General features: G+C 44.5%; 1 protein-coding gene across 4 annotated transcripts in view; it reads left to right on the top strand.

Moving 5' to 3' along the window:
- MOB3B (MOB kinase activator 3B) overlaps nt 1-21,069 on the top strand; it is a 219,852-nt gene that overhangs the window by 71,963 nt on the left and 126,820 nt on the right. For all 4 annotated transcript variants that reach the window (XM_004004422.6, XM_042243507.2, XM_042243508.1 and 1 more), the window contains exon 2: nt 1,796-2,411. In XM_004004422.6, coding sequence (XP_004004471.1) covers nt 1,994-2,411 — 418 coding nt within the window. In that variant the 5' untranslated portion in view covers nt 1,796-1,993. The remainder of the gene's footprint in view (nt 1-1,795; nt 2,412-21,069) is intronic.

Below are 21,069 nucleotides of genomic sequence, written 5' to 3'. Positions count from 1 at the left end.
ATGTATATAATAGTTTGCATCTGCTACTCCCAAACCCCAATCCTCCCCCAACCCTCCTCCTTGGCAACCACCTGCTCTCTATGTCTGTGGGTCTGTTTCTGTTTTGTAAATAATTTCATTTATGTCATGTTTTAGATTCCACATATAAGTGATATCGTATGGTATTTGTCTTTCTCTGCCTGACTTACTTCATTTAGTATGGTAATCTGCAGGTCCATCCATGTTGCTGCAGATGGCATTATTTAACTCTTCTTATGGCTGAGTAATATTCCATTGTGTATATATATAACTACATCTTCTTCATCCATTCATCTGTCAATGAAGATTTGCATTGTTTCCACGTCTTAGGTCTTCAGTTCAGTTCAGTTGCTCAGTCATGTCTGATTCTTTGCAACCCCATGGAGGGCAGCACGCCAGGCTTCCCTGTCCATCACCAACTCCCGAAGCTTGCTCAAACTCATGCCCATCAAGTCGATGATGCCATCCAACTGTCTCATCTTCTGTCATCCCCTTCTCCTCCTGCCTTCAATCTTCCCCAGCATCAGGGTCTTTTCCAATGATTCAGTTCTTTGTGTTAGGTGGTGAAATATTGGAGTTTCAGTTTCAGCATCATCAGTCCTTCCAATGAATGTTCAGGACTGATTTCCTTTTGGATTGACTGGTTGGATCGCCTTGCAATCCAAGGGACTCTCAAGAGTCTTTTCCAACATCACAGTTCAAAAACATCAATTCTTCGGCACTCAGCTTTCTTTATGGTCCAACTCTCACATCCGTACATGACTACTGGGAAAACCATAGGTTTGACTAGATGGACCTTTGTTGGTAAAGTAATGTCTCAGCTTTTTAATATGCTGTCTAGGTTGGTCATAGCTTTTCTTCCAAAGAGCAAGTGTCTTTTAATTTCATGTCTGCAAGTTACCATCTGCAGTGATTTTGGAGCCCAGGAAAATAAAGTGTCTCATTGTTTCCCCATCTATTTGCCATGAAGTGATGGGACCAGATGCCATGATCTTAGTTTTCTGAATGTTGAGTTTTAAGCCAGCTTTTTCCCTCTCCTCTTTCACTTTCATCAAGAGGCTCTTAGTTCTTTGCTTTCTGCCGTAAGGGTGGTGTTATCTGGGTACCTGAGGTTATTGATATTTCTCTCAGCAATCTTGATTCAAGCTTGTGCTTCATCCAGCCCAGCATTTCACATGAAGTACTCTGCATATAAGTTAAATATGCAGGGTGACGATATACAGGCTTGAAATACTCCTTTCCAGATTTGGAACCAGTCTTTTGTTCTCCTGTCTTGGCTATTGTAAATAATGTCAAGCAGACACAGTTTTCATCACTTCTAAGGGATAATACGAAGGCTGGATCCTGATTCCAAGTTTCCAGGGAAATTTGCTCCAATCAGGTGTGTCCAAGAGGATGGGGGTCGTGTCCTCATGCTTACTCAAGGGTAGTGAAGAGTGGGGCAGATACTCTAAAAAGGACCGTATGGGGATGTTATTGACTATCACGTTCATCCTTAACACCTGGGAGCAGCCCATTGAAACTATGACCACTTAGCGAAAAATTGTCAGAGATTTGACTAAGGCTGTAAAGAAAAACGGTGTGATACCTTTTCACCTTGGGTTGTATGATTTGATCACCAATACAGATTCTCAAGGGTTTGGCTTGAGTTCTACATTATTATACCTGGATGTAAGTGGGCACAGTCAGAAGCAAGGTGGAAATCGGGTCTAAGACTTTGCTATTTCTTAAATACAGATGGAACACAACTGAGTCCCTTTTCCTCTCCTACCTTTAGGAAGAAACATGAAGCTCCCCTGGAAATCATTCAAGAGGAAGATGGAAAGGGCTATCTAAAAGAGACTGAGAGCTGCGGACCGCAAGACTGGGGCCAGAGGGCTGGCAGTGGAAACCCCTGTTGGGTTGCGCTCTCTCACTGAAAAGTCCCAGTGGCCTTTCTCCTTCCTGCCGAAGGAAGGGAGAGAAGGAGCAGACCATGTCCATAGCCTTGAAGCAGGTGTTCAACAAGGACAAGACCTTCCGGCCAAAGAGGAAATTTGAACCTGGCACGCAGAGGTTCGAACTCCACAAACGGGCTCAGGCCTCCCTCAACTCGGGCGTGGACCTGAAGGCAGCTGTGCAGCTGCCCAGCGGGGAGGACCAGAACGACTGGGTGGCGGTGCACGTGGTGGACTTCTTCAATCGCATCAACCTCATCTACGGCACCATCTGTGAGTTCTGCACCGAACGGACCTGCCCTGTGATGTCAGGGGGCCCCAAGTACGAATACCGGTGGCAGGATGACCTCAAGTACAAGAAGCCGACTGCCCTGCCGGCCCCCCAGTACATGAACCTTCTCATGGACTGGATCGAGGTCCAGATCAACAATGAAGACATCTTTCCAACGTGTGTGGGTAAGTCCGTGATCAGCTGCCTGGTTATTTTGTCACGTCCCACCCAAGCTTGGAAAGTTGGCAGAGGCTTCTTCTGAAGCGGCCTGCCTTTGAATGCTGGATAGCATCCATGTCACTGTTTCCCTAAATCCCATCATTCACGTACCTGCGGGTTTTTTTGTTTTTTTTTTTTCCATATCTAAGGACCTTATGAAAAAAAAAAGTGTGTGGACCACTTATAATTATTCTGTGGTCCTCAGTAGTGGGGAACACTGGCTTGACGAAAAGTTAAATTTGATCTTATTGACTTCCTTAGGATTAGACTCCAAACCCACCCAGAGTTCCTAGTGAGATTTTTAATTTGGAGCTAATTAACTGGTTAGTTACACTAACTCTAGGGCAGTGATTGGTAGTCATCTCTCAGGATGAGAAATCCCAATGTGGAAATCCATGGATTTGTTTGGGAGTTGAACAAACAGGTAGTTGGCCTTTTGGAGAAACAAGATCCTGGCATTCTCTTCTTCCCTGATCATAGGTATTAATTCCTGGCTGTTCTATTAACTCTGGACCATGATGGAGTGACTAGACCAACCCAGACACTTGGAATGTAAATGCTTTCGTCTCCTTTGTACTAAAAACCATGAAACTCTTCAAGGGGAAGGACCAGACCTTTTCCATGTCTTTCATTTCTTTATGCTGCTGATCATTGGATCTGCCTACCTGGCAGGATGAATTTACAATTCAGTTTTAGGGCCTTTGGGTCAATAGAGATGAACACTCTCCTCCTTGCCTTGTTTTATCTCTGATGCCCAGGATGGTGCCCTGGAACCTTTTAGGCATTGAGGAACTATTTGTAGAATGATTGAAAAAATACATATGCTGCTGCAAAATATTATTGAAAAGATCTGAGAAGGTTGGGGTATTAAGAAAAAAAACAAACAAACAGAAAAAGCATTTGAAACACATTGCTGAAATCACCTTTATAGGCGGCATGTGTCCCCATGTGGCATATGGGAAGTTGAGGTGGGGTGTGTGGAAGTAATTGCTCATATAAAAATAAAACATATATAACTTGGCTAGAGTAGTATATCCATCTTGAAATATTCAGCACACAAACCAGTTTGCTCAGATTCTTCTTGTTGCCTTGCCTTGCCTGATCTCCTCTTGTACTTTCTCTCTGCTGGCTCTTGTAGGGCAAGAGGTGGGATGCATGATAACACAGTCCCCCTTGGTCGACTCGCTAGCATAGGAGGAAGAAGGCAGATTTCAGAAACTCCGCTGGCTGTATAACTGGTGCCTTGAAGGAGTAGAAATTTCCCTGGCTCACGTCTTGCATTTTCATTGACTGTTGGAGGCTTCTTTTGGAGCTGGGAGGAATTTGTCTTTTCCGAAAGCATTACAAGCCACTGCCAAGGCTCTGTGCAGAACATGTGATAGCAATAAAGATAAATAAATCTGGGCAAGGATCCCTCCTTGTTGTCCTCCCCCTTCTGTTTCTGTTCTTTGATGCTTTGAACTCTGGGCACTTCTGTTCTCTCTGGCAACTGTGGTTACCACACAAAGTTGCTGACCAGAAATAATACCACAGAACCTGGTGTGTTACTTAAGGGCGAGGAAGCTTCTGGCGGTCTCCTTGGAAAATAGGACATCATAGGTGATTTTAGACTTCAGAGGAAATCAGTGGATGCTGCTGGATCTCTCAGAGTAATTGACTTTGCTTTCTTTTTCTAAATGGTTTCCTTAGCCATTCACTATGCTTGGGGCAGGAGAAGGCAATGGCAACCCACTCCAGTACTCTTGCCTGGAGAATCCCATGGATGGAGGAGCTTGGTAGGCTATGGTCCATGGGGTCACTAAGGGTCGGACATGACTGAGCGACTTCACTTTCACTTTTCACTTTCATGCACTGGAGAAGGCAATGGCACGCCACTCCAGTACTCTTGCCTAGAGAATCCCAGGGACAGAGGAGCCTGTTGGGCTGCCGTCTATGGGGTCACACAGAGTAGGACAAGACTGACGTGACTTAGCAGCAACAGCATGCTTGGGGCATGCTCACTTGATCAGAATCCACTGTTTCAGCTCTTCCCAATATGGACTTCACAGTATAAAAGTGTTCTGAGAGATCTTAATAGGTGCGTATGTTTTGTCTTTTTTTTTTCCCCATGGAAAAATAAGTCTGGGAAATGCTGAGTGAAACTGATTTCTTTACTGAAGGACTTTATATTAATGTGCATTAAATCTCCAGGAAATCTCTTGCAAAATCTGTATGCAGGTCAGGAAGCAACAGTTAGAACTGGACATGGAAAAACAGACTGGTTCCAAATAGGAAAAGGAATACATCAAGGCTGAATATTGTTACCCTGCATATTTAACTTCTATGCAGAGTACATCATGAGAAATGCTGGGCTGGGTGAAGCACAAGCTGGAATCAAGATTGCCAGGAGAAATATCAATAACCTCAGATATGCAATTGACACCACCCTTATGACAGAAAGTGAAGAAGAACTAAAGAGCCTCTTGATGAAAGTGAAAGTGGAGAGTGAAAAAGTTGGCTTAAAGCTCAACATTCAGAAAATGAAGATCATGGCATCTGGTCCCATCATTTCATGGCAAATAGATGGTGAAACAGTCGAAACAGTGACAGACTTTATTTTGGGGGGCTCCAAAATCACTGTAGATGGTAACTGCAGCCATGAAATTAAAAGATGATTACTCCTTGGAAGGAAAGTTATGACCAACCTAGAGAACACATTAAAAAGCAGAGACATTACTTTGCCAACAAAGGTCCATCTAGTCAAGGCTATGGTTTTTCCAGTAGTCATGTATAGAAGGCACTGGCTTCCCACTCCAGTACTCTTGCCTGAAAAATCCCATGGATGGAGGAGCCTGGTAGGCTGCTGTCTATGGGGTGGCAGAGAGTCGGACATGACTGATGCAACTTAGCAGCAGCAGCAGCAGCAGCATGTGTGAATGTGAGAGGTGGATTATAAAGAAAGCTGAGAGCTGAAGAATTGATGCTTTTGAACTGTGATGTTGGAGAAGACTCTTGAGAGTCCCTTGGACTACAAAGAAATCAAACCAGTCAATCCTAAAGGAAATCAGTCCTGAATATTCATTGGAAGGACTGATGCTGAACCTGAAACTCCAATACTTTGGCCACCTGATGTGAAGAACTGACTTATTTGGAAAGACCCTGATGCTGGGAAAGATTGAAGGCAGGAGGAGAAGGGGATGACAGAGGATGAGATAGTTGGATGGCATTACCAACTCAACAGACATGAGTTTGAGTAAACTCCGGGAGTTGGTGATGGACAGGGAGGCCAGGTGCTGTGGTCCACGGGGTCGCAAAAAGTCGGACACGACTGAGCGACTGAACTGAACTCAAATCTCCAAGAAAAGTATATGGTAGTATGTAGGGGCTTCCCTGGTGGCTCAGATGGTAAAAGAATCTGCCTGCTAATGTAGGACATGTGGGTTTGATCCCTGGGTCAGGAAAATCCCCTGGAGAAGGGAATGGCTACCACTCCAGGATTCTTGCCTGGAGAATTCCATGGACAGAGGAGCCTGGCAGGCTACAGTCCGTGGGGTTGCAAAGAGTTGGACACCACTGAGCGACTAACACTTTCACTTTCAGTATATCCTAGTTTGAACCTGGTACCTTCTTTCTTAATGGAATACTGTTAGCATCTTTCGAGAAATGTTCATCTGTATACATTAGAGTTGGCAAACTTTTGTATGTATCAGAATTACTCAGGTCTTCTTTTCAAAATTTAAATTCCTTGGTTTTCTCCCTCAACAACTAAATCAGAATCTCTTAGGTGAGGCCTAAGTATCTGTACTTTTAGTAAGCTCCTCCCATTCTTCTTGTTTATACTGCCCAGAATACTTTCCGTCCCTTCCGCAGGAATAGTTTGTTTCTTATCTCTCTGGTTTTATCCATGTCATTCTCTCCTTTGAAATCCCCTAACATGTCTGTCTAGTGAATTCTCATTCCTTTGTACCATCTCCTCTGTGAAGACTGTCATCTTTCAGAATGTAAACCCCTTAAAGTTATGGAGTATGTCTTATTCAGTTGACTATTTGAGCACCAAGTCCCGTCCTGGTGCTTTGCAAGTTGTTGGATGGATAGATGGATAGAAAAATAATCCTTATAAAGTTCCAGCATGTGTATGGTATGGTGCTGGTGATCAAAGTAAGCAAATGTCTCTAAAACCCATTATCACCATTCCTGGGTATTTCCTGCACCTTGCCTTCCATGGGGTTTAATTTTCTCTGTTTAACTTTTCCAAGATTAAAACATTTGTTGTTCAGTCGCTAAGTTGTGTCTGACTCTTTCCAACGCCATAGACTGCAGCACACCAGGCTCCTTTGTCCTTAAGTATCTCCCTGAGTTTGCTCAAAGTCCTGTTCATTGAGTTGATAATGCCATCCAACCATCTCATCCTCTGTCACCCCTTTCTCCTTCCCTTAATCTTCCCTAAAGCACCAGGGTCTTTCCCAATGAGTTGACTCTTTGCATCTGGGATTTCTGCTTTGGCCCAGCTGCTTCATTCTTTCTGGATCTTTTAGTATTATTAATTGCCCTTCCCTCTTCCCCAGTAGCATATTGGACGCCTTCTGGCCTAGGAAGCTCATCTTCTGGTGTGATTTATTTTTGCCTTTTCGAACTGCTCATGGGGTTCTTGCAGCAAGAATACTGGCATGGTTTGCCATTCTCTCTTCCAGTGGACCACATTTTGTCAGAACTCTCTACCATGACCTGTCCATCTTGGGGGGCCCTGCATGGCATGGCTCATAGCTTTATTAAGTTATACAAGCCCCTTTGCCATGAGACAAGGCTGTGATCCATGAAGAGGGTTAAATGATAGGGGTGAGTAAAAACCATCACCATCCACCACCACCCTGATGGTCTTCATTAGTATCCTGCTCACCTCTGCTGTTTGCTCTCAGATAACACTGTTGCTGTATTTGCAAAAACTTGTCTTTTTGGAGCCACTTTCTCTATGAGAATTCATTTCCTCTGCTTCTTCCTCCCCCTGATTCTAGCCTACTTTCCTTCTTTTTGATCTTGATGCTGCCATGAGTCTTTATCATGAAAATGATCAAGATGTCTGTCAGGATAAAGTGAAAGAGGAATTTCCAGCCAACAGCAGACCCTGGGCGGATGAGAAATTTGGGAGTTCTGCTTAGCATTATGGCTTTGAATCCCGGGCATATTTCTTGTCTTCTTGTCTGGGAATTGGGAGGAGTTCAAACTTCCCCTCCTCCCCACTGTGATTCGAGGAACCAGAACGGGAAAAATACAGACAGATGTGAAGGCTTCAGCCTCAGTTAGGTATTAAAGGATATAAACAGCTGTTGATCTCTACCGCTGAAAGAAAAACTCTCATCTGTTTCTGTATCCTGATTTAACTAGGATACCCGGGCTATTTCAGAAGTCAAGCCTTCTTGGTTGGGAGAATACCAAACAGATGTGGCTCCCCTGCGAACCAGAGTCTCCTCCACTCTCTCTTCATCCTCCCCAGTTTCCTTTGTTAAAAAGCCAACAGATGTTCCTGCAAAAGCTCCTAAAACAGCAGTAATTTCAGAAGCAAGGGCCACCTCCTCTTTGATTGTATCTCTTTTTAAACCGCTTTTAGAGGTAATGAAAGAAAAATAGAAAGCCACAGCCACCCACTTTTTAAATTCCATTGCCTGGCTAATCACAATAATTTTTCTGTTCTAGCCCCCAGCTTCCCTGTTTTTCTGTTATATAATGGAACTTAAATCTCAGATCTGACACTTAAGAAAAAAAGGGAGTTGAAAACTTAGCGCTACTCCAACTCATGTTTTTAAAATGTCTTTGAGCAGGAGGAATAAGAACATCTAAAAAATAATGACATCATCTCACGTGCCTTTACAGTTTTAGAATAAATGGGTGTCAGAGAAGGAAAGAGCAAGGAAAGGGAGGGAACATGCATATATTGGGTTTGCTAAGTGTCAAGCTCTAGACCTGGCACATTAATCTTTCTTGATTCTTATAATAACCGAATGAATTAAATATGCCACTTTACCAGTGAGGAAGCTGACATTGAAACGAGCCAAGGGGCTTTCCTAAGGTTGTACAGTTAATCAGTCATTTAGAAGTTAGGGTTTGAGCTCAAAAGTGTCTGGCCAAAAATCTCTGCTCTTGTCACCCGTTACCATTTATATTATAGCATGAATTGTTATTCTGCAGATTTCCTTCACATGGTGAAAGACTTCTCAGTCATGGTTTTAGGAGGTTACCTAGGAGGGAAAATTTTTTTAGAAAACCTGATTTTGGGTATGCTGCTGCTAAGTCACTTCAGCCGTGTCCGACTCTGTGCGACCCCATAGACGGCAGCCCACCAGGCTCCCCCGTCCCTGGGATTCTCCAGGCAAGAACACTGGAGTGGGTTGCCATCTCCTTCTCCAATTTTGGGTATAAGTTTTAAAGAAATGCTTCTGGGTTTTTTGTTTCTTTCTGCTTTATTTTGTTTTGTTTTTGTTTGCCCCTGCTTTCAAAAATCACCCCTAAAATGCCTGAGCAGTATGTCAGACACTGTATCTGTTCCCATGTCACAAGACTGAGCAGAGGGTGACAGCCTTCGGAAGATGCTTCATGGGCCGTGACTACTGTTACAGCATTTGGTCATTCACTCGCTCGGTAAATGTTTGTGGAACGCCTGTTCAGAAGCGGGTCCTATTTTAGGCACCAAGAAGGAGCGAAGCAGACAGTTCGTGTCCTTGAGCAGTTTCCATAATGCCTAGCATGTCGAGTTGCTCCAAATTAATCTGCACATTCTTCCAAAATGAGTACTTTGCTCAGTGGACAAGTGCATTGTGGAATTGGCTGCCTCCCTCTGGCAGCCTCTCTCATGAGACTACAGCTGAGTCTCATCCTCTCTGAAAATACTGTGGCAGGAAATATAAGGCTATGAAAATATCCGTAGGGATGAACTTTTCAAACATGGGATGTTGGGGAACTGAGTTTAGAACTAGCCTTTAAATTTTAACTTTTATTTTCTATTGTCTCCCTCATAGTTTTTAAATTTTGATATAAATCGAGATAATGCTGGTAAGACAGCGTATATGTCATCAAAATATACTTACAGTATGGCAGGACTAGCACTGGGCTTGTAGACAGAGACCAGCTCTGCTGTTATAAAATGCTACAGTGACTATAGTAAACACTATGCCCTGTGTGCTATCGGTAAACACGTAACCTCTGAGCTTACATTACTCTGTGTGAAGATTCCCATTTCACAGGGCTGTTGCAAAGAATGAAGCAGTGTGAATGAAAACTCCCACTGCAGAGCCATAAGCCCCCAGGATAAGTGATAAGTGCTAAGTCACTTCAGTTGCATCCGACTGTGTGTGACCCTGTGGACTGTAGCCCTCCAGGCTCCTCTGTCCATGGGGATTCTCCAGGCGAGAATACTGGAGTGGGTTGCCATGCCCTCCTCCAGAAGATCTTCCCAACCCAGGGATCGAACCTGCATCTTTTAAGTCTCCTACATTAGCAGTCAGGTTCTTCACCACTAGCGCTACCTAGGCCCTCATGCTGCTGCTGCTGCTGCTGAGTCGCTTCAGTCATGTCCCACTCTGTGCGACCCCAGAGACGGCAGCCCACCAGGCTCCCCCGTCCCTGGGATGCTCCAGGCAAGAACACTGGAGTGGGTTGCCATTTCCTTCTCCAATGCATGAAAGTGAAGAGGTGCTAAAATACAAATGTATGTCAGCTGCCTCTCTCTGCATATGTTTCTACATAACTGTCAACCAAAACTCTTGGAGCCCACTTGATGATTTCTGATCAAGTGATTTTAGCCCCAGATAAAAGCAAAACGCACTGTAAGAGACTCAACATGATTTTTTAAAAATTAGCTGTCCTTTTTCTTGGATTGCTCTGTGATGTGGGGGTCATGTGAAAGTGTTAGTTGCTCAGTGGTATCCGACTCTTTGTGATCCCATGGGACTGTAGCCCACCAGGCTTCTCTGTCCAAGGAATTATCCAGGCAAAAATAATGGAGTGGGTAGCAATTCCCTTCTCCAGAGGATCTTCCTGACCCAGGGATCGAACCCAGGTCTCTGGCATTGCGGGCAAATTCTTTACCATCTGCGCCACTAGGGAAGCCTGATGTGGTGGTGGTGGTGGTGGGGGGGGGGGGGGGGCGCTCATAAATATCCTCAAGGGCTTTGGGAAATTTCCACGTTTCTTTAGGAGTCAGACTGACTCCTGTTAGGGCTGAGCACTTACCTCTTTAAAGAGAAAGCTACTGGAAAGGAGCATCTCTCTTGGTTTTTAAAAGACTGAGTATTGGGGACTTCTTGGAGGTCCAGTGGTTGAGAATCTGCCTGCCAATGTAGGGGACATGGGTTCAATCCCTGGTCCAGGAAGATTCCACGTGGTAAAGGGCAGCTGAACCCATGCACTGCAACTACTGAAGCTGGTTCACCTAAGAGTCTGTGCTTGGCAACAGAGAAGCCACCAGAACACCTCAACTAGAGTGTAGCCCCCACTCGCTGCAACTAGAAGAAAGCCTGTGCACAGCAAAAAAGACCCAGTGCAGCCAAAAAAATAAACCAAAAAAAGAAAAAAGACGGAGTACAGAACCTGCGGGTGCTCATTTCAACCCAGCAGACCTCAGCAGAGACTGGGTGTAGGTTAGCTGGGGAAGGGGGGAGATAGCCAACTAGTCATGTCTGGGACAAGCCATTCGCTAAAATCAGTGTTGGGTGAGCTGCCCTGGGTTTGATCTCTCAAGAGGAAGGGAAAAGGGTTTTTAGCACCAAGAATGGAGCCTCCAAGCTAGGCTTGTGAACTGGCAAGTTGTTCCTAAGGCTCTGGAAACATGTTTTGCCTTTGGGATCTGAAAAACTATTTGGCAGGGCACCCCTGGTGACTCAGATGGTAAAGAATCTGCCTGCAATGCAGGAGACCCGGGTTCGATCACTGGGTTGGAAAGATCCCCTGGAGAAGGAAATGGCAGTCCACTCCAGGTTTCTTGCCTGGAGAATTCCACGAACAGAGGAGCCTGGCGGGCTACAGTCCATGCGGTCGCGAAGAGTCGGGCACGACTGAGCGACTAACACACACAAACTGTTTGGTGCCCTAAGAATTTACTCACTGGGAATGCATCATAACAAAGCTGCAATTTTCTGAACACTTTACCTGCATCATGTAATTTAATCTGTAAAATGACCCCATAAGGCAGGTAGCATGAGGTCCATGTTGATGAAAAAGATTAAATCACTTGCCCAGGGTCGCATGGACAGACCTAGAATTCAAACCCAAAGCAGCTCAGCTCTATAGCCCATGCTCTCAGATAATCCAGCATCTCGTGTCTGTGGTGTTCTCACCCCAGGAACAGCATCACTCTTGTTTTAGCCTTCCCTGTGTCATCACATGTTAAATCCTCTCTAGGAAGTGTCCTGACGTAAGTCCACATTTACAGAGAAGGATGAGAATCAGAAAGGGCCCTGCATCCGATGCAGATCATACTGGGTCCTTACTGATGGTAACTCTTAAAGTTCTGTTCCTGGTGAGAACTTGCCTTCTCTAGATTTTGACCTCCCCTAGTTTATTAAGTCATCTATTCATCCAGTCATCTGTTCATGGAAACCACGCAGAGACAGCTGAATCCACTCTTCCTCACCCCCACTGGCTGTGGGCGAATGGATGGTCTTTTGTGGATGCACCCAGTTCCCTGCTCCCACTTGTTACGGCAAGTGGACTCTGTCACTGCTGTGACTCTGTGGCTGAGTTCTTGAGAACAATGGTAAATAACCACCCCCACTCGACAAACCCCAAGAGATACCTCTGGAAAATGGTGAGGTCCACCAGTGTGCTAAGAAGCAGTCGGTGGGGGAAAGGAGTAGAGAGGGGAGCCCAGAGGGCCTAGCGGTTGCCCTGTAAGTTAATGCTAATTACCTGCTGTCCTCATCTGCACTGAGTTTCCTCTTACCCGTGCTGTGTAATTTTAATGAGCCATATCTCAAATGACAAGTCATTACATCTCAGCATCAGCTGGGACGGGCTCCGGGCTATGTGATACTCAGTGGAAAACAAAGATGAAAAATAAAGGCTGCAATTGGGGTGGCGGTATCTGCTGCTTTTAGGGGCTTCCCTAGTGACTCAGAAGTAAAGAATCTGCCTGCCACTGCAGAAGACGTGGGTCCAATCCCTGGGTTGGGAAGATCCCCTAGAAAAGGAAATGGCAACCCATGCCAGTATTCTTGCCTGGGAAATCTCATGGACAGAAGGAGCCTGGAGGGCTACGGTCCATGGGGTCACAAAGGAGTTGACTATGATTTAGTGCCTAAACAACAACAGTAACCAGCTGCTTTTATTGTTTGTGGTTGTAGACATGACATCCCCCCTTAGTCAATGAAGACTGACTTGCAGAGGTCAGTGCTGCTTGGAGACACAGATCCACTCAGCACCAAGCTGTTTTTTGTTTTCTTTTTTTTAATTTAAATTTATTTATTTGGCTGTACTGTGTCTTCGTTGTGGCATGCAGGATCGTTAGTTGCAGCATGCAAACTCCTAGTTGCAGTATGTGGGATCTACATCCAGGGATCCAACCAGGGATCGAACTCGGGTCCCCTGCATTAGGAGCATGGAGTCTTAGGCACTGGACCACCAGGGAAGTCCCAGCACCAAGCCTTAAGGGATGTGGAAATGTATCTGGAGATGCAATGGGATGGGAAAAAAACCAGCTAACCAGAACTCTAACCCAGAACAAAGATAGAATTGGAAGGAGCAGTTGTATAAGCCGTGTGAAGTGAGGACGAGATCCTCATAGCTTACTGGATTACCACTGATGAGCCAGCTGAGTGCTAACGAGCACAGGTTTTTGTTTATCTGAGCTGTACATACCTATCAGCAGGGCCCTGACACCAGAATCTTTCTCTCTGTGCCCTCCTCACAGGTCTCCGCCTCCCCGCTAGATGAAGAAGGTATGCTTACTCTGTCTTTTTGAAGGGAGCCCGAGTTACTGTCCTGCCCTAGATCTCATATGTGGAGAGTGAGTCTCAAGCATTTCCTTCAAAAGACCTTTGTAGGTTTCAGGACATGTAGTGTCTATTACATAATAGAGAGAAGAAGCAGAAGGCGATGGCATCCCACTCCAGTACTCTTGTCTGGAAAATCCCATGGACGGAGGAGCCTGGTAGGCTGCAGTCCATGGGGTCGCGAAGAGTCGGACACGACTTTCACTTTTCACTTTCATGCATTGGAGAAGGAAATGGCAACCCACTCCAGTGTTCTTGCCTGGAGAATCCCAGGGATGGGGGAGCCTGGTGGGCTGCCATCTATGGGGTCGCACAGAGTCGGACACAACTGTAGCAACTTAGCAGCAGTAGCAGTATCTATTAAGGCGTCTGCATGTAAGAACTTTCTGGTGTTTCATCTTTAAAAACTCATGCTAAATTTATATTCTAAAGGCTAATTCTATCCTTGTTTTCCTTGTCACAAGTCATGTCTTTCTCTTAAGTCTTCTGGTAAAGTGGATGCTCTGGGAAGATGAGCCAGTTTGGGAAGGTGGGGGTGGTGGCAAAAAGGAACATAAGCATTAATCTCTGTTAGATCTGAGTTTTAATCCCACTTATCAACTTTTATTAGAAAAATTTCACTCTCTGAGCTTGTTTGCTCATAATTGCATATAAAAGTGTCTGCTTCATAGGAGTGTTGAGATTATTCAGTGACATGCTGCCTGTAAAACGCTTAGCACAGCGTAGAGACATCGACTGGGCAGGCTTTCAGTGTTTCTCAATATCACACAGTATCAGTGTGAAGAGTTAGACTTCTCAGGTGAATTCAGGTAGGAAAAGAGAGAAAGTAAAATGAATCAGTAATTCTCTCATTTGGCTGTGGAGTTGAGCCCACATTTTCATCTTCTGCTGTATCTTGTGGATCCTTTGGAAGAAAAGGTAAGCGTCTGTGGAATTTTAGCTTGGCATTGATAGCCAGAATGGGTTGCGCCCCAGAGGAACTTGAGAAGATGTTCACGTGAATAGCATGTGAGGCCTCACAAAGCCAACCCTGCCTTTTTGTTTCTGCTTCATGCCGCTGCACCCAGCTTTACAGGAAGTAAAGCTACATGTGTCTGCTTGAAGTAGACACATGGTGGACTAATCGCTACTATCTCAGTGTAAATTGACTCATGCCGTAGAGTTCACATCACAGAATAGGAAATTCCTGAAAATTGTGAGGCAGTTGCATTTTTGTCACTTGGCTGATATTTTCATTTCTCAGAGAGCATTTAGCATTTTAAGAAAGCTTGGCAAAGAATCCTTTTAGTGTGTGAATACACATTCTTCAAATTAAGCCCTAGGTTTTCAGTGTTTCTACATTGTCTGGCCCAGGATACCAGGACTCAAGGGCAGTGATGAATTAAGGGAGCAGCTCTAGCCAATAGTCAAGTGTTCGTTCTGTTGCCTATGTCTGGGATTCACCCTACAGTAGCTGGCTCCTGTCTGGCTTTTGGGCTGGCTGAAGTGAGGAGGCCTAATGCCTGTGTGGCACCACAGTGAAACCTCAGCATCTGAGAACCACCAAGAATTACTTGCTGGGTAATTTCTTGTGGGTAATTTCCTTCAACGTCACTCAATTGCCTAGCCCAGCCAGGGAATCCTCCTATGGCCTCCAGGAGTGGAGTGAAGAAACCTGTTGAATATTGGGGATTTACCTGTTCCACCATCCCAAAATGGGGAAGGAAAAGCCTGTAGTGTTGGAGAAGACTCTTGAGAGTCCCTTGGACTGCAAGGAGATCCAACCAGTCCATCCTAAAGGAGATCAGTCCTGGGTGTTCATTGGAAGGACTGATGTTGAAGCTGAAACTCCAATCCTTTGGCTACCTGATGCGAAGAGCTGACTCATTTGAAAAGACCCTGATGCTGGGAAAGATTGAGGGCAGGAGGAGAAGGGGACGACAGGATGAGATAGCTGGATGTCATCACCAACTCAGTGGACATGGGTTTGGGTGGACTCCTGGAGTTGGTGATGGACAGGGAGGCCTGGAGTGCTGTGGTTCATGGGGTCGCAAAGAGTCAGACATAACTGAGCGACTGAACTGAACTGAGGGCATCTGTCTTTCTGTGTCTTTGAATTGTGAGCAAATATGTTAAATATATGTACTAAGTCCCCTAGGAAATGATCTGTGAACAGTAATTGTCATAACACATAGGTTGTATTATGATGGCTGTATTTTGTTTTCCAAAAACAGTAAGGTTTCATCATCAGTCCAGGTTCAAATCTGTTCCTATCATGGGCTTTGTGACCTTGGCAAGCCCTGGCTATCTCTGAGCCTTTCTCCTCATCTGGAAAGTAGGGGTATTAAAGGGTGTTAATAAGTATACCCACTTCATAAGCTTATGAGAATTCAGTGTCAAACTGCATATAAGGCTCTTAGTGAGTTCCTGGTAGAGAACCAAGTGCTGAATACATCTGGGCTTTCTTTCTTTTCATGGTGGTATAAAAAGGAAAGACCAGTGATTTATTGTAGTTTGTAATGCTTGATTATGTAAGAGAATTTCTCCTGCAGTATTTGATATACATTTCTTTTCCAACAGAAAAAAAAATTGAGAAAAGCTATTGATCGTTATATAATTACAATAGTTATCTTGGAAAAAGAGTAATTTTTCACATCCATTAGAATACCGGTTAAATAATCCAGACATGAATACTTTGCTGAAATCAGTAGATTCCATTTTTTGGTCAGGTAGTAATTCCAAAGTTTAAAGTACAGAAATAATAATATTAGTTGACATTTATTACCTGTTCTGGGCTCAACAGCATGCAAGGTTCTTTATGTGTGTGTTTGTTTGTTTTTCCTTTTGGCCTCCCTGCATGACTTGGGAGATCTTAGTTTCCTGACCAGGGATTGTACCTCGGGCTTGTACAGTGAAATCCCTGAGTCCTAACCATTGGACCACCAGGGAATTTCCTGTGTGTATTTTTTTTCCCCCTCTATCCTCAAAGCAGCCCCAGTTGACATTGTCCTTATCCCTATTCTCAAATGAAGAAACTGAGATAAGTTCTTTCCCTAAAGTGTGGGGAGAGTTGAAATGTCAAACTAGGGTGGTAAAGCACTCAGGTAATCACAAGAACTGTAAGCTCCTACACCCTAGGATTGGACAGAACAAGCAAGGGGAGGGATGGCTAATACCTGGGAGCCAAGGCTGCTCAGCGTTGGGAGCATTGCCCTTTCTGTAGAATGGAACCAATGAGAGGATGCCGCCCTGCTGGAGGCTGAGGAGAACGCGGGAGAAATGTGGGCTCCTGTGTCCCTCCTCCAGTCCCCTGCAGGGGCTGCCCATGATCTTGGGTAAAGGGGTCTGGGAAACATGTGTAGGGAATGTATCTGCGAGCAAATAAGCAAAAGACTGGCATATAGAGAAAACATATATAACAAACATGAGATAGTGATGAGTTCTATAAAGACAGAGTTGGCAAAGGAAATTGGGATGCTGTAAGATTTCAGTATAGGGCTTCCTTGGTGGCTCAGATGATTAAAAAAAATCTGCCTGCAATACAGGAGACCTGGGTTCAATCCCTGGGTCGGGAAGCTCCCCTGGAGAAGGGCATGGCTACCAGTATACCACTCCAGTATTCTTGCCTGGAGAATTCCATGAATTGGAAGAGCCTGGCAGGCTATAGTCCATAGATAATATAGATGTATAATAGAACAGTGGCCTCAAACTTTTTAGGTCTTGGAACTCCTTCAGACTCCTAAAAATTATTGAGAGTCCTAAAATTCTTTCATTTTTAACAAGCATCGATTGTTATCATACTAGAAATTAAAACAAAATTTTTAGGCATTTTTATTAACTCTTTGAAAAATAACAATAACAAATGCATCACATATTAATGTAAATAACATTTTAAAGAAAAATAGCTGCATTACCCAAACCCCCCCCCCAAAAAAAATTAGTTAGAAGAGTGGCATTGTTTAACTTTTTGCAAATCTCTTTAATGTCTGATTTCATAGAAAACAACTGGACTCTCTTATCTGCTTCTGCATTCCAATCTATAGTTCAAGTCCAGCTCTGCAGGGATATGTAGTTGGAAAGGGGAGAACTTTGTGTACCTGTAAAAGGAACCCCGGGGATCCACACAACCCTTTGAGAGCCGCTGCTATAGATAAAGCAATGAGGAAGCCAGTCCTTTGCACCTCGTAGACACTTGATGATTTTGGTTGAATGAACATAAATTAAGATTACATTGAGGGTTTCACAGTGTCTCTTGTGATAAATAGTGACATTGGTGTCGTGGCGATAGTATAAACCAGTTAGACAAGATTCTTAGGGGCCATTGATCTGCACAACACGTGCTTTGTGGTATTTACCCAGCAATCCTGATGACCTTAGGGTTCAGAGTCATGCAGGTTCCCTGTCACAGACTTTAGTAAGACCACCAAAAGAAAGATGCTAATTAGTCTAGTCTCTGAAAAAAATACACACTCTCTCCATACAAAATAGATAACTAACAAGGACCCACTGTATAGCACGGGCACTCTACTCAATACTCTGTAATGACCCATATGGGAACAGAATCCAAAAAAGAGTGGATATATGTGTATGTATAACTGAATCACCTTGCCGTACACCTAAAACTAGCACGATACTGTATATCAACTATACTCCAATAAAAATTAAAAAAATACGCCCTCTGGTTTCCTTAACACTATGTCCACACTAGCATAATGAGCTAGTTCAGAGGAGATTAGTTCACTGGTGGTGCTAGGTGTGTCCACGTTGTTGTGGTTGTATAGTTGCCAGGTTGTGTTAGACTCTTTTGAGACCCCATGGACTGCAGCCCCCCAGATTCCTCCATGGGAGTTCCTAGGCCAGAATGCTGGAGTGGGTTGCCATCTTCTTCTCCAGGGGATCTTCCTGACCCAGGGATTGAACCCATGTCTCCTGTATAGCAGATGGATCATTTACCCCTGAGCCACCGGGGAGCCCCTGGTGTATACAGAGGAAGTATTTATTAATTTTTTATGGCTGTGTCTTCTTTGCTGTGCGGGGGCTTTCTCTCGTTGCAGAGAATGGGGGCTGCTCTGGCTTCCTCTCAGGGGCTTCTCACTGCAGTGACTTGTCTTGCTGTGAAGCACAGGCTCTAGGGTGCATGGGCTTCGGTAGTTATGGTGTGTGGGGTCTAGAGCTGGGTTCAGTAGTTGTGGCACACAGGCATAGTTGCTCCTCTGTATGTGGGATCTTCCTGAACCAGGGATCAAACCAATGTCCCCTGCATTGCAAGGGGGACTCTTAACCACTTTAAATGGAATTTTTATGATATAATTACAACAATGTGCTATACAATACAGAGTGGTAAATCACCACCAGTGACACACTTTGAAAATTTTATACAACAGTATTCAACTTTCTATCTGGGTGAGAAAAGTTATGAGTTTTTTCTCACCATCAACTAATATTCATTCTTGTAGAATGCTGACATTAGCCAAGATCTAAGTAATACAGTAAAGTAGCTGTTATGAAAAACAAATCAAATGAATGATTTAGACACTTAATTGCTCTTTTGGGTTATCTGTGATCCTGCTCTTTCTATGGGCATAAACCATTGAATTCAGCATTAATTGAAAGCCATGACAAGGGGCGTTATGATGGAGATGACCATTGATCAGCTTTAGATGAGCTTGACCACATTTCTTCAACCCCCAATAGGCAGATTTGAGTAACCCTTTGTGGACCAACTAGTTTTCAAGTGGACTATATACAACATTTTAGGCCAAATGAAATGTACTTTTAGTGCTGGTTTCAGAGGCAAATCTCATACTTCTTTTCCTAGCAGATTACATTGTATCTTGCTTTGATGTTATACAGTTGATGTAATAATGATGTCTGCCATATACAGAGTGTCTATAGTAGGTTAGGTGGGGTTTCCTGATGGCTCAGCAGGTAAAGAATCTGCCTGCATTGCAGGAGACACAGGAGACATGGGTTCGATCCCTGGGTTGGGAAGATCCCCTGGAGAAGGAAATGGCAACCCACTCCATTATTCTTGCCTGTGAAATACCATGGACAGAGGAACCTGGCTAGCTTCAGTCCATGGGGTTGCAGGGAGTTGGACACAACAGAGCGACTAAGCACATGGTAGGTGAGGTGCTTTATAACCACTTTACTAAGCTGTTTTTGGCCTTTTTCGGCCCAGGTTACGTGGCTTATAAAGGCCTGTAACAATTCTCTCTCACTGTAATGTGATTTTCCCTACACCAGGGGCCTCTGCGAGATACGTAGTCTAGGCATGTGCGTGCATGTCTTGCGTAAACACAAAGACAGAGAGGTATTCAAAGACTGAATGAGAGAGGAGAAAAACGAAAGGATAAATTGGAAGAAGGAAAAAGTTTGGCTTCTCCGTGACACCAAAGCATGAGACCTTTGCAGAGGAAATCCTGCCTGGATGAAATAAGATATTTCAAGTCAGGGCTTTGTTCCTTTCTCACTGTGTCTTAGATACGTGGATTTGACTCATGGTCTGCTGAGAGTAGGGAGAGTGGCTAGTGGGATAAACCCTCCCATTAATAGGGTGAGACACATGAGGTGGCTCAATAATTTTCATGTATATAATAAGGCCTGATTGTGTGTGTGTGTGTGTCTTTTCAAGGTAAAAATATCACTGGTTAGGAAGAAAAGGAAGAAAAAATAAAAGAATATGAGGATATGCCAGCTAGCTACCTATAGTGCCCTATGGCTCCCCATCGGGGAAATGAGCAGACTAATATAATTGAGTTTTTAACCTTTCCCTGCAGTATGCAAAGTCCCTCTGATTCTTTTTACTGCCTTCCCTTTTGACTCCTTGGTCTGTTAACCCTATTTCTCTGCTATGAACCCTATTTCTCATAACACCAGGAGACCTAGGTCATAATATTGCTGTGAGGACTTAATAAGATGCTACATGGGGCTTGGCAGGTCAAAAATATTTGATATCTATCAGCTCACCTGATAACTAACAGTATTGTCAGTACTGTATTTCTGCGTTGTACTTGCTACGTTTTTCTCCAGTGTGAGAAGCTGCACATAGCAGTGGTGGAGGCTTCTAGAAATTAGGACCCTTGAGGCCCATGAGGCCTCGACAGGCAGAGGCAGGTTTCTGGACACGCTGCCCAGGCTGGACTTTTCAGCCATGGCCTCGGTGCCGCCCCTCAGACAGTGAACACCTGGGGGCCCAGGAAATATTTTTTCAGCCCTAAAACATTTTGACTCTTGCAATGGCCGTGGAGTCTGGCTGCCGCTCTCAGTCTGTGGCGGCTCGTGGGGCTGCCTGGGCTCAGTGTGACTTCAGGTGCCACAGGCGTCCATTGCAGCTCCTCTTGGCCATGCTATCCCGCAGCTGGCCTTTGAGGAAGGCCCGGCGGGCACTGTCAGCTCAGGGGAAAGACAGCCAGACTCGGGGCTCAAGATTTTCAGGTAAAATGGTGTTGCTTTTTCCAGGACAGTTTGAAAAGGGGATGCTATCAAAGTGAACCTTTTAGATGACCTAATTAAATAGAGCCATGAAGGTTGGCTCCTTGAAACAGCTGTGCTTCAGAGTTAAGTTTGGGGTTATAATTAAACAGCTGTTTAACTAATTGGTTTGTTTATGGCTCTGCTGGGTCTTCGTTGCTCTGCGGGCTTTTCTCTGGTAGCCGGGAGTGGAGGCCGCTCTCTAGTTGAGACG

The sequence above is a fragment of the Ovis aries genome, chromosome 2 (genome assembly GCF_016772045.2).
Source record: "Ovis aries strain OAR_USU_Benz2616 breed Rambouillet chromosome 2, ARS-UI_Ramb_v3.0, whole genome shotgun sequence".
Classification (NCBI taxonomy): Eukaryota; Metazoa; Chordata; class Mammalia; order Artiodactyla; family Bovidae; genus Ovis; species Ovis aries.
The sequence above is the reverse complement of the archived record's forward strand: the minus strand, read 5'-3'. Positions and strand labels throughout refer to the sequence as shown.